Source organism: Lepidothrix coronata, unplaced genomic scaffold, assembly GCF_001604755.1.
Source record: "Lepidothrix coronata isolate B3197 unplaced genomic scaffold, Lepidothrix_coronata-1.0 Scaffold68, whole genome shotgun sequence".
NCBI classification, from domain to species: Eukaryota; Metazoa; Chordata; class Aves; order Passeriformes; family Pipridae; genus Lepidothrix; species Lepidothrix coronata.
In genome coordinates this window covers 951,537-966,729 of record NW_016690248.1, presented here as the reverse complement: position 1 = coordinate 966,729, position 15,193 = coordinate 951,537, and the positions used below count along the sequence as shown (strand labels likewise).

At 42.4% G+C, this 15,193-nt stretch overlaps 1 protein-coding gene across 1 annotated transcript in view; it reads left to right on the top strand.

The window, feature by feature from the left end:
- NPAS2 (neuronal PAS domain protein 2) overlaps nt 1-15,193 on the top strand; it is a 96,804-nt gene that overhangs the window by 32,669 nt on the left and 48,942 nt on the right. The window contains exon 3 of the mRNA XM_017818349.1: nt 13,279-13,332. Coding sequence (XP_017673838.1) covers nt 13,301-13,332 — 32 coding nt within the window. The 5' untranslated portion in view covers nt 13,279-13,300. The remainder of the gene's footprint in view (nt 1-13,278; nt 13,333-15,193) is intronic.

The window sequence follows — 15,193 nt, the reverse complement described above, 5'->3', positions numbered from 1 at the left end:
GTGTGCGTGTATGAATATTTGACACAGATGGCAAATAAAATAGCAAGTTAACTTGACATTCTGACAGCAAATTTTCTTTCAAGTGGAAAAGGAAAATGCACATTCAGAATGGAAAGCAGCACCCATCACAACCAAAAGGTGCTTTCCTACCAATATCATTTGGCACAGAAGAGAGATTATTTTGCAGTCCTAACTCGTGCAGTACATAAGCACAGAGTGAATCAGCACATCAGTATTTCACTGTGGTTTTCAGACTGTCTCTATTCCTTTTCAAAGTTAATATCTGGCAGAGGCATAATTTCATCTTTCGCTGTGGGGCTTTTAGTGACTTCTCTGTTTCTAAAATGCCGCAGTTGAGTGAATATGCTAAAATCTCAGTGCACTTTATACTCTGTGGACTGTATCCTTCATTTAGCCCGTGTTCAAGAGGACATTAGCCTGACACTTCGTAAAATCTCTGCTTCTTTTTGGTCAATAGGGAGAGTTTAATGTACAATATGAAATAGAAAGATGTTGGTGTATGAATAAAAATATAAACAAAAGCAGTTATAGTTCTCTCCTTCCCCCATTTCATCAGTTTAAAGCTGTCTTTATGCTAGTCAGAGACGGATCACTGGAATGCACTATGGATTAAAAAATGGAGTTTTTCAATTTATTTCCTTGTGTATCATCCTTAGGAGGATATCTGAATTCTGGAGCAAGATCAGTTCTAATTGATTTGAAATAATTGAATTGCAGACCGACTGTATATTGATTAATTATTTCAGACTGCATTTAAATTGAACGTACAGCTTACACTGTAAACTTGTGTTCTTCGGGATCCCACTTTTCAAGTCACAGCTATATAAAGGGATGGCTGAATTGGGGTTTGTACCCAGAGGACCCAGGGAGAGCAAGGCTAGCTGCCTTGCAAGCTCACCACGCAGCACCGCCACACACGTCATGTAAGACAGCAGTGTTTCACCACAAAAATAGAACATCTATCAATTACGGTTGAGGAGGCAAAAACCTCCCTATAAAATTCAGACAAAATCCCCTGAGAATGTTGAAGCCAATAGCAAAAAAAGGGACATGAGGTATAGTAAGAACTGACGAGTTTAAGAATTTCCCATGCAGGAGAGTGATATCGCCCCTTAAAGCTGACCTTCTACTGGAGAACAATTATGCAGAGATTTTTCTTGCTTTGGTACTGGTTTGGGGTTTGTTTCTCTGTATCTTATTTTTTAGTCATGCTGACTCATAATAGTTACCATTACCTCAAATAAAGAACAGGAAATGCTATAGGCTTGGTACAGTACATGTTTGAACTTTCATAACATTTTGTTTTTCAAATCACTGTATTCCCAGTAGCACAGCAAAAATCATTTGCTTTAATGCAATTGCTAATAATGATGATATCAACACAAACCTCTGTTTGTTCATGTGTTAAGCTCATTGAATAAAGAAGCTTATCATTTATCTGTGTAGAAGCTTTTAATTAGTTTTCTGAATTTACTCCAGAGATTAATGGGTAGATGATATTCAATATATGCTTTATTGTTTTAATTTCTTTATTGAGATATCTGAATTTGTATGCTCTTCTTTCTTTGATCTTTTCTCTCTCTCTCACTGTTAGTAACTGTAAAATATTTGGCTGCAAACAGACTCATAAAAAAAATTCCACTAGGCCATTGCATCTGGGTGGTGGTAGGTGATTTATAATTTAGGACGCAGCAGCAAAATCCACTCTATCAGGGATTATAAACTGTACTCAGAAAACACCATTTATACTGGTGTCACTTGCTGGCACTTTTCAAGATTTCCAGTAGTCATTTGGGGAGGTGCCTTTTCCTGCTCAGATGGGATTAACAGTTTGTGAACTCAGGCCTATCTTTTTTATTGAGATTTCTTTTGACCTTTTCCCCCAGCTACCACCTTTTCCCCTGACCCTAGCCATCAACCACTATTGGCCACCACAGCATGGCTCCTGCCACCCCTCAGTCTCCTGCTCGCCCGTGGACTGCTCTAGTATGACAGAGCCGTCCTGTACAACTACCTGGTCTCCTCCATCTGACAGGTCTCTGTTTCATGTGGGTCTCATCCTCTGCCTCTTCGCAAGGTCACATGGTCTTGTTGAAGTCCACATGGGGACCTAGAACGGATGAAGCTAAGCCCTTGAACTGTTTAGGAAAAGAACTTTAAATCTGTACTTCCAAGGGAGCAGTGGTGTCAGTGACTTCCCTGATGGCAGCCAATATCCACAGGCAACTGCCATTCTGGTGCAGGGACTGTGCCCTCTTGTTGCCAAGAAGGGAAATTGAGCCCAAGCTGCATCATTCATCTTTGCTCTTCCTAATTTCCTGTGTCTTGGGAGAAGGTGCACCTTCAAAGTGTAGTAAAAGGGAATGGAAACCCTAAGTAAACAGTGTGTCATTTTTATTAAAAATAGTGCCCTGTGTAAATATAAAGTTCAACATTATGGTTTTGTTGGCCCAGTAGGAGAAGGATTAAAAATGCTCATTAATGGGATTTAAAAGTAGGAGTTCAGTTATATTAGCTACAAAAATATAATTGTCATAATTAAGATTGCAAAGCACTAATGAAGCTCTTTAATAATTATCCTTTTTCCTTAGAGATTCATTTTGTAAAACCTGATTTGAATTTTACATTGCGCTGGAGGAACTTTGTCATTGTAAAAATGGGAACCACTGGTAGCATGGAGGGGCTGAGAAGAGCGGTACTTTGCACATGGATGGGGATGTGCCAGCACCACGGCTAGGGCATGGCTGCTCACTCTGAGACAGGAGGGGCTCAAGGGCATGAACATTCGAGATGGCGCAAAATACGGGTTCAGCCTTGGTCTGATGCTTTCTGAACTCTTAGCAGGTTTATGGACTCAGACACGAAACTAGGAGGCGGCAACTGAAGAGTATTGGTCCCCAAAGTGTCATGCAACCAGGCAGGTTGGGTGTCTCTAGCCTTACTATGTCTTTAGCCTTAGTGATGTCCAGGCAGACCCTGATCTGACTGCAGCCTCCTGCCTTGTTCTGGTGAGAAACAACCTTAAAACTCCATAGGCTGCATTACCTGCAAGGGAGACAGAAAGCCATACAGAGCAATAGTCTGTAGGGTTACAGGCTTGCAGGGTCCTTTCTGAGAAGAGAGAGACAGCAAGTTCTCAAAACTAAATGACAACAAATTGTCCATTTAAAAATATCTCCCCCAAACAGATTTTCATGATTCATCTCCCCAGATGATTAAATATTTAGTTCTGCTGACAGGAGTATGATAGTCACTATAGAGAAGAAAATTTATTGCGATGTGTGAGTTATAAGCAGATATGTTATCAAGCTGTTAACACAAAAGTGATGGGATTATTGGTGTTGATATCTGTATTTATTTCTGTAATATTGTATAGGGATTTTTTTCCTGTACAGCAGCAGATTTAGGCCACAGCTTTGTTTCTTGCACGGGGCAGGGAAGTTGTTGCTTCTTGCAGTCTCTCTGCAGGGACATTTTCTCCCACGACTCCCATCTCCAGCCCCCATTAATGGCAGAGTAGCTGAGCGCGCATGGGTGTCACCATGCTGCGATGGTCATGAGGATGAGGAAGGCCAAGGAGAGCACTCACTGCCTGGCTCAAGTTGTGATCTGCTCCTTGGAGCTTGGCACTCCAGTTCTTGCTCATTAAAGAAGCAAACAAATCCCACTCAGTCAGGGAGAAGGCAAGGACTCTGAGAGAGGACGGTCCTTCACCCTAAGTCCTGTTTAATGGAGGAGATGCCACATCAGGGTAGGAGCCTAAAACTAGAAGGAAATTGGGCTTCATGTTTAGTTTCTGCTTTCCTGCTGAAATCTTCCCAGAAGCATGTAGCCTCTTATTGCAGCATCTTATGTATGGAGGGGATGATCCAGCTGGTGTAAAAATATGACAGTTAATTGACTTGTATTGTCAAAAATTTAGAATTTCTTTCTGGAGCAAAATTTTCTACTGTTAGCAAAATTACTCCCAGACCCAGAGCTTTTAAAAAAAGAGTAATTTGGTTATTTGAGAGCCGAGCATAAACACTTAACAAACAAACAAGTGGGGGGAATGAGACCAACCTATGTCAGCTCCTGGACATCTTGCTTTACATTCCAGTGCGACCCCAGCCTGTTTAATTGTATGGAAAGAATTAAAATGATCTTGTCAAGACTATTGCTGCCAGAAAACAAAGAGAACAACTGACAACAGTCCCATTGAAAAAGACTGATTTTCTGCTTGTGTTGATGATTCCCAGGTAGTTCATGCCAAACAAAATAACAATCCTGTGTTTTTGACAAATAAATCTTTATAGTATTATACTTGCATATTCTGCCAGTTTTCCTGTATCAGCTGAACATTTGACCATTAGAAGATCATAGGTCAGATGTTATATTGTTCTACTTATTTGTAGAAGCAAATTAACAGATTCTTACAGCTGAGAATACTTTATAACTGAGACCCTTTTCAAAGGAAGATTTCAGAGCTAATATTTGCAAAATAATCTTTGCAGCTCTACCTCTACATTTACACCTGGATTTTGCAAAGATATACATACATGAGGGGCTTTTTATAGCAGCATAGAGTTAAGCACATGTTAAAGTCTTTGTAGATTCAGGACTTCTGATACTATGAGGATTAAAGTTTTATAAATACCTAAAACAGATTAAGAACATGAGAAGTAGAGAGAGAAGAAAAACAGGTTTAACAGTCAAGCGCTGTTCTGGTGAGAGGCATTTTTCTTCCTTTTTTTTTTTTTTTTTTGCTAATTCTATCATAAAGTGAGTATTTTTTAAAATCAATATCTATAAATGGTGTGACAAACACCTGACATCCAGACAAAGTTAAGATATGTGTCTCACATTCTTTTTTCCTTTTTTCAAGTTTATAAAGTAGGAGGGATGTCAGTGTAGGGGAGACAGTGCACAAGCTATTTCTAGCATAGAGACGAAAAGCGTAACAAAACAGATTTCAAGAACATATATCATTTAGGAGCTAATTCAGGGGCGCTGATTTGTTTAGGATATTTCCAGTGGTAGCCAGCTCAGTAGATCTAGAATCACAGTACAGTTCAGGTTGGAAAGAACTTCAGAGGTTTCTAGTCCAACCTCCTGCTCAAAGCAGGGCCAGCTTTGAGGTTAGACCAGGCTGCTCAGGGTTTTGCCAAGTCAGGTCTTGAAAGCCTGCAAGGATGGGGATGGCACAGTCCCTCCAGGCAGCCTGCTCCACTGCCTTGCTGTCCACATGGAGGAAAGTTTCTCCCTCTTCTTTAAACATAAGGCCATTATTTCTGACCCTCCCATCCTGTACCACTATAAGAAGTCTGGCTCTGGTTCCTCATTGACCCCTTCTAGGCAATGAGGGGGCCATTAGGTGTCCCCAAAGCCATTTCTTGTCCAAACTAAGCCATCACAGCTTCACCAGCCCCTTCGCATGAGGCAAATTCTCCAGCCTCCACCACACTGCAGAGCTTTCTTCTGTTAATCTATCTCTTCTGTCCTAGAAAGCCCCAAACCAGTCACATTACTCTTCATGTGGTATAACAAATTCTGAGTGAAGGAATGTAATCCCTTCCCTTGATCAGGGTCTGTTCCTCTCCATGCAGCCAGGGTGCTGTTGGCCATCCTTGTCCCCAAGGCACACCACTGGCTCACGTACAACATGCTGCTTGCTGCCTGCCAGGACTCTCAGGGCCTTCCCTGCTCCCTGGTCAGTCCATCCTTAGCGTGTATCAGTGCAAGGCTCTTCATTCCCAGGTGCAGGACTTGGCAGTTGTCCCCATTGAATTTCATGAGGATTCATGTCTGTCCTTTACTCCAGCCTCTTAGTCTCCCCCATGATGACAGCCTTGCCTTTGAGCATGAAGCCAGGGTGAATGTTATCCACTGCTCTCTCCCCATCCACAGATCCTGTCATTTCATCATAGCAGGCAGTCAGGTTACTTTTGGTAAATCCACGCTGGCTGTTTCTGATCACCTTCTCCTCCATGTGCCCAGAGATGTGCTCTAACCAGACTCGCTCCATGACTTGTTAGGGACTAAAGTGAGGCTGGCTGGCCTGTTGCTCCCCACAACACTCTTATGGCATTTTTTGAAGGCCAGAATTTGCCTTTCTCCAGGCATAAGGGACCTCCCGCATCTCCACAACCTCTCAAAGATGAGAGAGATCAGCCTAGCAAGGACACCAGCAAGTCCCCCAGCACCCAAAGAGGCAGGTAGTCAATCCCCATTGACTAATATGGGTCAACTTCCTTCAAGCTTCCTCAAGTTCCCTGAGTTGATCCTCACCTGTTGCCGCTGCTTCTGCTCCTCCCTGCCCCTGCCTCCAACACAGAGGTCTGGGAGATCTTGCTGGTGAAGACTGCTGCAAAGAAGGCATCAGTACCTCAGCCTTCTCTGTTTTTCTGTCACTAATTTACCTCCCCACGCACCCCCAGTACTGCAGCAGTCCCACACTGTCCTTATTCAACCTTTTCCTACTGATGTAGCATCAGAAGCTCTTCTTGTTGCCCTTGACATGCCTTGCAGGCGTCAACTTTAGGTGAGCTTTGGCTTTCCTGCCACCATCTCTACATACCCTGTAAAGTCAATACAGAAAGACAATACCTCCGCCAGGTGATTTACCATCCCTTACCACTTTGCTTATGCATAAGCTTTGACAAATGTTTGGCTGTGCACAAGCTGGTAATAACTAAGCATTTAGCTGCCCTGTGCCTCAGTTTTGTTGACAAATGTCAGGTGCTGTCATGCAGGGATGCAGGGGTCTGAGCCACCTCATGCACTCCATGACAAGCCCAGATGCTTCGTCTCCATGGCTCATACAGAAGGCGAGAGGGCTGCCAGCAGACCACTGCAGTCACATCCTCCTCTGTTCATCACACGCAGAGATGTTACCAAACTGACCTACTTTCCCCATCCGCCCACGGAAGGCTAATCCTGTTTAGCATTGCTGGAAGGGGACGGGCACACGGAGAAGGGCTCTGAGTTATACAGATGGCAGTCTTTGCTGATTAATGTTAGTTTAATTTGTTTGCCTTTCTATTTCCAGCCGTGCGAGGGGAGAGCAGAGCAGCGGTTGAACACGGGGATTCACTTAACCTGTTCACTGAAGTCTGAATAGCTTTAGTCATTCAGTAGTAATAGTAGCAATAAGGAGGATAATGAGCATTCATATACTGGTCTTCATCAGAGATCCCAAGCACTGCACAAACTTTACACGTTACTCACAAGAGAGATAGAAAGAGGCCTCTCACTTAGCCTGGTTGCTCTCCAGCACGGTGCTGCCAATGTCAGCTGTCTCACTCCTCACTTAAACTGATGTGAACTACAGCACTTCTACACAGGGATTGCAGGCTGCACACCCCAAAATTCAGCCAGCACCAGGGGGAAGCTGAGGGGGAAAGCTGTCTAATAGCACAGGCCATAGGTGCAAGGTTTCTGACATGCAGAAAATAATACCTCTTCCCACTAAACAGAAATATTGTAAAGAATAAAACCAGAATATGCTCTGAGCCCGTACTTCTGTTCATCATAACCTCGTAATACTCAGCTCCATTACCTGTGAGCATCTTCCTGTCATCCCCAGTTCAGAAGAATGGAGCATTAATTTATGTCAAATTCCATTATTTTCATTGTCTGCATGTGGATTATTTTTAATGTCTGTTTTGCTTTAAGCCTGTTACTATCTAAAGATTCATTGTACACATGTGTAGATATCTAAAACATAGATAGAGCAGTCCATGAGGTTCATGAAGTCCAATATTTTCTCGAAAAGTTTTCTTCTTTTTTTTTGAGAAGCCTCTAAATAACCTCTTCCTTGGTGTAAACAAATGTAGTAACCTATTAAATGCAGGAAGACTATACTACACACTGTCAGGCCAGAATAGGTAAGTCTAAAGGTATATAGGTAGCTCTAAAGCTGAACACTTAGGATGCTACTGGATTTTTCCTTTACTCCTAAACCCAGTAATTCCCATAACAATCTCAGCATTACATGACCCATGGTAACTTCAGACTGTCATTTCCCCACTGAAAAGTCACATAACTTTCTGAAATAACAATGTTTATCATCAGGAAAGTGATTTTTCACTATCTTTTCTGAAGTTTTCTTAAGGCTACTCTGTTTACATTTTGATAAATTATTTTTATTGATATGGGTGGGGATGCGCTGTACTATGGACTCCAGCATGTTCTTGTAACGGTAGGAATCTGTTGATTTGTTCTGATTTGTGTTTATACAGATTCTTCTGCTGTGTGTTCATGCCATAGCCTTCATGGTGGGATATCCAAGTGCTTTATCCACATCACAGAAACTTGGAACAAGGCATTTAAAATGGTCAGCTAGTCACTTCTTGCCTGTCACCATATGACCTTTCCTACAGCTTCCCATTTGCTAATCTTTCTCTTTGCCTCCCAACAAGGCTTGGAAGGGAAATACTTTACTTGCTAGCATGATTCATTTCAGAGCTCTGCTTAGCTGAGACAAAGCAGGTAGAGCTGCTGTCCACAGAGGTGCTTCCCAGCATGAACACCCATGGGACACCACCACTGACCAGCCACAGTGCCTGTCAGACCTTGTTCATCATGCCAGGCTGGCAGTGGTGCCAGCACAGTGACCAAACCACACTGTCCCCTATGCTACTGTGTGTCCAGAAACTGTGCCCCTGGCTCATGTCCAGAGACTGTTCTCCCTTTTGGTGCCTTCTTACTATGTCTTGGAACCTATTCACCATACACAGAATGCCATGCATGGCTGCATCTGGCCTTTAACTCCTGAACCCCACCAAACATACCCATGTGTCTCCTTTATAATGCTGAGCTCTTCGCTGGCCTCATTCCTTGCCTTCGAAGAGGGGACAGGAGTAGCTCCCTGTTGAGGCAGCACAGAAGCAACACTGAGTAGAGATGGGCCCTGGCAGCTGAGCAATGTGTCTGGAAGGTACGGGAGCACGTCTACCCTACACTCTGTTGCTCTTTTCCTTCAGCTTTTACAAGGACAACAGTTATTGTGAAGGTCAGAAGATAATTCAAGATGTTTCATGCCAGTTTTTCGTCCAATTTTTCATACAACCCAACCCTTGCCCATCCTCTGTATTTGAGAGGGTTGTTCTCCAAGAGCAATATTATCGTCTTCACTTAGGATGGTTGTATTGTACCAGCATCCTACGTGGTCTAAGGGTGAAGCCTAAGGTCTAAAGCTCAGGTACATCTGTAGTGGGTGGGAAGCAGCAGCAGGGTATGGTGGGAACCCCTCCTCTCCCCAGGGCTGAGCATACCCTGTACAGGACAAGTGGTTGAATACCCAAGCAGGCCGATGGTGTGATGGAGGCAAACACCTCACCCTGCCAGAGAGGGAAGGGGACAAAAAACCTATTTTTTTGTTTGGGCTGCCTGACATAAGGGCCAGAGGAGCACAAGCACTGTGATTTCTCACCAGGCTTCCCCAGGCACATCCCAGGACCTCTGAGAGAAATTTGCATCTCTGATTTAATTCAGCTGAGTTGAACAACTATGATTAAAAATTCTCATTAAATATCAGGCTGATTTGTAGGAACTGTTACTTGGCCTTGTGGCAAATTAGTGGGAAATCAACAGCTGATTACTTACATTTGAGTGTATATAGCATATCCTTATGAGCAGTAGGACAGAAAGGAGAGAAACCAACCTCACCAGCACAGAAGAGTAGTAGTTTAGGTCACTAAAATAAATGTTTCTAGGACAGGATAAGGTGATCAGTGCTAGATGAATTTTTATAATGCAAGCCCTGTGTCCCCTGTGAATAGACTGTATCAAAATAAACATGTGGAACCTTTCTTCTGAAGCAGGCTGGTGCTCTGCCTGAACTACTTCTTTCCCAAGCAACTATTCATTGTATGAATGTGGTGGGGATGTTTGTGCTATAATTCTCCTTCTAATAACCAAGCCAGGGGTACATGGTTAACAGTTTTAGCCAGTCTTTTGTTTCCAGAATGCCACTCTTCCCCACTTCTAGGTATGCATCTTTCTGTATGTTTGTCTGAGTACCCCCCTGATGGGAGTATGTGAACTTTCTCCTCCTTTTTCCAGGTGGTTTCCATCTTTTTGAGCTATCATCACTCCTTGATGATAACGATGTTACAATGAAGCTCCAGTATAACTGTCACTGTTAAATACTCTGTCAGCAGGAGTTGCATCATGTGATGTTGTTACTCATAGGTTTACAAATTGTCTTTGTTAGCATGAAAGAATTCTTCAAATTTTGAGAAATCCTTAGGCCACTTGTTTTTTTTATGTCACTTCTCTGAAGGGTAGCTATGGCACAGAGCCATGGTGTTTACTGCCTGCCTCCATCATTGCCATGAGCTGGAATTTCCTCCTAAACCAGGCACTGACAGGGATGAGACAGTAGAGTTCTGGTTTGCAATTAGGGACCTTCCCAGCTGAGGGACTAGGGGGATAACATAAAGCAAGCAGGTTCCACTAACCACATATTTAAGCTCTATGCCATGGGTTTCTCCATCAAGGTGTAAAACAGCTTCTGGTGGGGCTCAGGAGAGGGATGGCAATATCAGTTCGCAACACTAGTATACTCTGATGTATCTATTTTATTGAGAACAGTTTTAATCTCGTATGGTACATATGTACTGGCAAACCCTGTTAGCAATGCTTATGATGCTCTTGAAATTTTGCCATGTGAGCAAACAGAAGCAAAATGACAATTAGAAATTGTCTCACACTAGCAACAGCACAGCAGGTCCAGAATTTCATGTCAGTCAGTGAGAAACCTTGTTTAATGGAAGCTGGCCATGAGTTGTTTTACAGATCTAGCCATATCCTTGGCAGAACAGACCACTTAGATCTGTTGCTCTCTCTCAAGGGAAGAGGGTTCCTGGCAGTGTAATTTCTTGATGGTTTACAAGGTACAGCTGTAGGAAGACTCTTTCCATTAGGTACATTGTGCTTCTCCTAAACAGCCGGAGCTGAGCAACACTGATGCTGACTGCCTCACCCATTCCCATCCTTCCTCACAGCCACTCAGGGCTCTTGTCCCCATATTTCTGCTTTCTGTTGGGAAACCAGAGGAGGCCACAGTGCAGCAGAGGAAGACCTTTAGGGATTCAGGGAGAGCAACTTCTTTTGCTGGCACTGCCCATTTTGCTTGTAATACCCTAGATTTAATAGGGGTGCATGCTACAGGGCATTTTGTGCTGTGCTGTGAGGGTGGTGAGGCACTGAAACAGGTTGCCCAGTGAGGTTGTGGATGCCCCAGCCCTGGCAGTGTTCAAGGCCAGATTGGTAAGGCCTTGAGCAACCTGGTCTAGTGGGAGGTGTACCCCCCACCCCATTGGAACTAGGGGATCTTTAAGGTCCCTTCCTTTAAAGAAGGGATTGTAACATTCTATGATTTTGAGTGAAGGTTTAGCAATGAAAGACTGCAAAATCCTAAATGCTAACCCTTGCCATATTAGCGATGCCTTCTGTATTCTTGAATAGTGTGTGTGAACATTTCAGTTGCAATAAGCGATCAAATAACAACAAAACTGAATATTGTTGCTACATTTTAGCCTGAATTAGTTGAAAACACACTTGTTGGGATAGCAGTCATTACAGAATGAATAAATAAGCACCTAAAGTATTTGTTAAACACTGATAAATAAAATTTAGCTGGGCCTATAAATTTTCCTGTTCCAAAATATAGATTATGATATGGCTGACTTGGCTGTTTTGCAAGTCCAAATAAATAGCTGAAAAAAAAAAAATCTAAAAAGTACATGATATTTGTTACTTTGTTCTGTATAACAGAATTCAGCAACTTAAATTTGCCAGTTATTACTAAAAAACCCAGTCCTTTGGCCTTCATATTTCTTCTTTATGCTTGTACATCAATGAGCTGAATGCCGTGAAGTAGTAGCTTTATCCTCCAATCAGTGACCCCCAGCTTTAATTCCTCATAACTCATTTGATAAAAACTTACAGAGTAGTTTTGTTTTCTTAGCTAACTCTTGCGTAACAACCAGGCAGAATATTGCTTTAAGAGAACTAGTAGCAGAAGGAAGGAATTTATCCACTGTTCTTGCTATCAATAAGTTTTCACTCCTGTTTCTTCATAAAATATTCTTTATACAGGCAAATTTATCTGTGACTCATATGTGGAAAGTAACATGGGCTTAAATAAAGCCAAGCAATTAACTTCCCTCCTCCCCCCTCCAGTTTTATTCATGTCTTACCTGTTGAGGACTCATTAAATGAGAAACATTGATTGCTGAAAAGGAGTGTTATCATTGCCTGTCATTATGCCGCTGCTTTGAAAATGACGCTTTGACAATATCCAGGGTTTGTACCAGCATTTTACTGCTGTTACAGAAAATATTTTTGTGGGATGCAGCACCATGTGGCTTTTGTACCCAACATAGGTGCCATGAGAAGCTGCAGCAGCACAGAGCTTCTTTCTCAACCTGAAGTGGTTACAGCTGAAACATCACTTTTTTTATAAGGCCCTGGAGCAAAGGAGAGTGGGCAGTGTACTGGTGACAAGTGTTTCTGAGGCACTCAGCCTTTAGCAGGACCACTCCTGGTTTTTTCCCTTTGCCTTGCCTACACAAATTTACTTAATTTACCATTTTTTACTCTGTGGCTTTATGGACATACCTTGTGCTCAGAGTATGAGCACTTTCTCTTTACAGCTCAAACTGGTGGAGCAATTGGACTACAAAACTGACCACAGGTCACCACATTCTGGTGGGATTTATGAGGAGACTTTGAATTTTGGGTGTAATTCAGTAGAGTTACTACCATCCCTTTTGGCTTTGGGAAAGGGCCCGCAGAGGAGGACGAAGAGCCTCCCAGTAGGAAGATCTCCCTTGGTAGTCAAAGGCATCAGTGATGCTGACTCTTGAAGTGGAGATTGTTTCGGGGGGAATGTGGGAACACTGAAAATGCCTTTTCAATCTGGACAGCTCCCAGGGTTCATTCAGCCTACAGGTTTGCAGAGAGTTACCTCCATATGAAAAAATCCCAAAGAAGTGGCTGGTTTTGTACTGTGCTGATGCACTCTGTGGTGCCTGGGAGCCTTGATCCCTGACTAAAGCCCCTAAGGCTAGCGTAATGCTCAGGAATAACATTACCCACAATGGATGTTTCCTAAAATCAGGGACTGTGGCATAAAGCACTGCTGACACATTTATCTGACCTGGATATCATCACTCTGTTATTAAAATGAAATAGAGCGACTGTGAGATTAACCTGCAAGTAGAGCTAACAAAATGACAATTCATAATGATTCTCACATTCCTTCAACAGAAAAAACTGCTTAGACAATCTAATGGATGAAGATGAGAAAGACAGAGCAAAGAGGTGAGCACCTTTTCTTTTATAATTCTTTGTGGTGAGCTTTATACTGTTTGTTGCTGCAGAAGCTGTTTTATCCATAATCAATTAATCAAAGAGAGAGAGAGTAAAATACAGTCAAGCACAACTTGAAAAACTGCCATCTCACAGACTCCTACTCTTGGCTGCCCTGTAAGAAGAAAATAATGTAGCAGTGTTTCCTGTGGAAAATTTAAAAAAGCCAAGGCATTGATCGTTTTCTTCACATTACTGCAGAACATCAGAACTGAAGCACCAACAACGTACTCCTGCCTCTATAATACATCATCTGAGCTTTCCAAGTGTACAAAAATGTGTTGTTTTTTTTTAATACATTTTGCAAAAGAAAAAGAACTGAAAGAGTGGGGGTTTTTTTTCCTATTAGGATGGTCCTTTATTCATCAGTGCCTATCTCACAGTAATGAAAACACCCAGAAGTTACCTTCAGAGCAGAAAAAGACCATGAAAAGTCAGCCCTAAACTGGCACAAACCTATATTCACACATATCCTGCACTCAGTCAAGTCCTAGTTGGCGGGAATTTGTAGTAAACCCTTTGTGGGGAGAGAAAAGGGGTGTTTCAAGGCAGAAGACCTGTGGCAATAAAACTCTTAATAACTGTCAGAGCTGACTGACATCTGCAGAAAAGCGGTTTGGAAGCATTCGAGGTTATCAATGCCGCAGCCTGCAGTTTAATTACTTTAGAGAGGGCTGTGGGTTGCCCACATTTTTCCCCTTGGTTCCCTCTAATGAGAGTATTTCCAGTCCAGGCACAAGCAGTTGATCCAGTTTCATCTCTTTTGATTCCTTCTCCGCTTCTTTCCCTCCCTGCAGCTTTTTCTCACCAATATAGGTCAGCACGGGCTGCAGCCAAGCTCAGCTGTTCCCCTTTGCTCCCATTTGGAGAGGGTGCAGAAGGGAGCCCACCTTGCAGCACCGCTTCACCTGCTTAAGGCCTGATTATCTTCAAGATATTTGTGTGTTAATTGTTTAATAAAAAAAAAATGCATTAAACAAGTGAATATATGAAAAAACTAGGATAACACGTATCCTCACTATCAGTGATTGTCATCACCATCTGGTATGGTTTTCATGCTGTTTGTTCCCAGAGGGAAATTTTTGTCATACCTTGGGGCAGGCCTCTATCAGGGTGCATAAAACAAATGATAACTTTGAAAACGAAGAAAGGAAAATGCTTCTTAAAATGTAATTTAAGTACATGTAGCTTTTTAGAAATAAAGCTAGATTTGAAATGAAATTTGAAATCATGAGAGGCTTCATGAAGGTCTAAAGTTAATACATTATATTAAAACCGTTCAGATTCATTTAAAAGCTACAGGTTTTCTTCCAAAGCTTTAAAGAAAGTCAAACTCTGGAGAAGCCATTTGATGGACATTTTGCTGCCATGTGTTGAAAACTGAGGACTCTCACCTGTCCCATGCCATAGGAGAAATGCTTTCTTTGTTTTCTTCTATTCGGTGTAAGGACTGGGTGTCTCAGTGTTGAGAAACACAAGAGAGGATAAAAAAAGCCAAGAAAATTGTTCTCTCCTTTCATTTTCTCAGTTAAAAGTAGGTAAGACTGAAAAGTTTTGAATCTTATGTCTATGGGGGTGGACTCAAGCCAGGAGCTGGGTTTCTCAGGTTAGAAATACACAGACACACCATTTATATCTGCTGCAATGTATTAGGCACATACGGTTTGTATTATACAGACATGAAAAGAGGATCCATCCTCTCCTGAGAAGAGGCACTTGCACTCCCACCCTTGTGCCAACTGTTAGTATCTGGCCAAGATATATAGCTCTTCCTTTAGGACACTGGTTAAATTGAGACCCATTCTGCATCATC